General features: G+C 30.8%; 1 protein-coding gene across 1 annotated transcript; it reads left to right on the top strand.

Annotated features, from left to right (window-relative positions):
- Positions 1-328: 328 nt before the first annotated feature.
- Positions 329-2,526, top strand: LOC115242419. Its single transcript, XM_029818679.1, has one exon. It carries the CDS (start codon positions 861-863, stop codon positions 2,301-2,303), a length of 1,443 nt encoding a protein of 480 aa, XP_029674539.1. The 5' UTR covers positions 329-860; the 3' UTR covers positions 2,304-2,526.
- The last annotated feature ends 204 nt before the right edge of the window (positions 2,527-2,730 follow it).

Raw genomic sequence — 2,730 nt, 5'->3', positions numbered from 1 at the left:
GGAGGGGGGGTACGTAGGGCGAGTCGGTAGGCGCGACCCCCGATCGAGCCGAGCGCCATCTCACGGGCAATCTTAGCGATTCATACCCGTTCCCTCCCGTGACGTCACGCGATTTTATTACATTGCAGCAATGTTACAATCTTGCAAGTTGCAATATAATATTGTTGAGACATTATTGGAACATATAATTGTAATATTTCATGAGAATGTTACAGCCACATTCCAGAAACATTACAAGAAACAGTTTTCGATAATCGAAAACTATGCAATATTACAATGTTTCAATGCAAGGTCTATGCAACGTTTCTGCAATCTTTCGGTGCTGTATAGGCGTCAACAGTGATATCTTGTTAAATAAATTAGTTGCCATTGGCTGTGAAAATCATCTTTTACGATCTATAAAATTTTTTACATATCAAAGACATATTCACACTGATATATTAAAGAACGAAATCAGACTAATTTATAAGGGTCTACCACAAAGAGGAGTTCTCAGCCCCCTTCTTTACGTACTATATGTCTCTGACATAACAAACAATATACCAAAACACGTTTTCGACTCCCAATTTGCCGACGATATCGCAATCTACTGAAAAATTACTCCTTTCAAAAAATGCAAAAATCTTATTGAAAAAACAATAACAATAATCAAAAATAACCTACATTCCCTAGGACTTGAACTCTGCCCACAAAAAACAACACTACTACATTTTAATAATAAACAGGTTACACCGGGTCAGACTGAAATCAAAATCGATGAGCATACTATTAAATCTAGTGAAACTATTCGTTTTCTGGGTATAACTTTTGACTACAAAATGACTTTTATACCGCAACTACTATATATATAAAAAAAATGCATGAAAGCCCTTAATATCATAAAATTTTTGTGTGAAACATGGTGTGGCTCAGATCCAGAAACCTTATTAATCTTATATAAGAGTCTTGTGCGCTCACATATTGATTACGGATGTTTTGTATACTTTCTAACACGAAAAGATTTAAGAGAAAAATTGGAAAAAATACAATATTCAACAATAAGATCAACTTTGGGTTATCGTATTAGCACACCAACAAACATTTTAATAGCGGAATCAAAACTCCCACTTATTCAGGATCGCACAAGGTTCTTATGCAATAGTTATCTAAGTAAAGTCCTGACTAACACGTGTACACAAATTAACAAAACAATAAACCAATATTATTTAAAAAAACAAAAAAAGAATAGACTTCTAAAACAATGCATTGACGATACGCTCAATATAACAAAAAATTTACACATCCATAATCATTATGATATTTATAGCTTTGATTTTGAAACAGTTATTACTTCAATCCCGATCAACACCAAAATTGGAAAACATCTTAAACAAAATGTAAACCCTAACACTTCTTTCAATAAATTTATTTCAAAACATAATTCATACACTATATATACAGATGGTAGTAAAGTTAACGGATCAAACTCAGTAGGAACAGCTTGTATTTGCCAAGAATTAAACATTATTAAAAAAAGAAACATTACAAATACTGCTTCTGTCTTCACGGCGGAATGTATTGCATTAAACGATGCTCTAGACATCGCTCTTCTCAATCCAGACCATAATTTCAAAATTTTTTCAAACTCACTCAGTGCGCTTTTATGTCTTCAAAACCCCAAAATAGACATAAAAACTAATAGTTATATTTTTAAAATTAGAAAGAAATATAATGAATTCAAGCAAAAATCCACAAACAGTAATATAGAACTATTGTGGATTCCATCGCACATAGGCATACAAGGGAACGAGAAGGCTGATATTTTAGCTAAAACAGCGACTGTAGCACAGCCAGACAATGGTATTACTATTCCATTTACTGATTTCCATGAATCACTTGAATACAAATGCAACCTAAGCACCAAAAAGTATATTAAAGAACAGGGTCAAATAAAAGGCAAAGATTATTTCAAATATTACTACAAAAACAACAATAAACCATGGTTTGCAAATAAAGGTCTTTCACAAGAAAGTATTGTCACTATTAACCGTTGCAGATCAGACCATTATAATCTCGCTGCATCACTATCACGAGTAGGCATTATAAAAGAAACAAAATGCGAATGTAACGCTAATATACAAGATCTAAACCATATAGTTTGGCAATGCCCATTATTTGACACCCAAAGACTGGAGTTAGTTGAAAAATTAAAAAAATGCAAACTATACCTACCTCTAGATATAAGATTAATACTCAGTAAACCAAATATTGAAGCAAGCATACATGTATATCATTTCCTAAAAAGGTGCAATTTACAAATATAAGCAAACATATTATTATTTTTTTTTTATTGGATAAAAATAATAGCCTGGAAAGAACCCATCCAGCCAGCTGATACACATATATAATACGGAAAACTTGGCTAAAAACAACTCAGTTGTTTAACGTACATAGGTTAAAAAATAAATACAATCTTTAGAGAGCTCATAAATTAATATAATTTAAAAGAAACTAAGATAATTTAAAGAAATCACAAATTAAGAAGATGAAAATTATTCAAATACTAATAAAGATTAATACTAATGTTAGAATAACATAAAAAACAAAGAAATAGCTTATTGTAAAATAAAAATAACCTGACATGAATTAAATGCCAAAATATAAATAAGAAAACTATATAAGAAAACAAAAAACTATAACTAATCTTAAAACTAGATACTCAATACATAATTATTTATTTATTTTTTTTTT

Source organism: Formica exsecta, unplaced genomic scaffold (genome assembly GCF_003651465.1).
Source record: "Formica exsecta isolate Colony F162 unplaced genomic scaffold, ASM365146v1 scaffold598, whole genome shotgun sequence".
Classification (NCBI taxonomy): domain Eukaryota; kingdom Metazoa; phylum Arthropoda; class Insecta; order Hymenoptera; family Formicidae; genus Formica; species Formica exsecta.
The sequence above is the reverse complement of the archived record's forward strand: the minus strand, read 5'-3'. Positions and strand labels throughout refer to the sequence as shown.

What these genes read in the sequence shown, in the direction of transcription:
- LOC115242419 (XM_029818679.1), top strand. Translation starts at nt 861, where the DNA reads ATGAAAGCCCTTAATATCATAAAATTTTTGTGTGAAACATGGTGTGGC.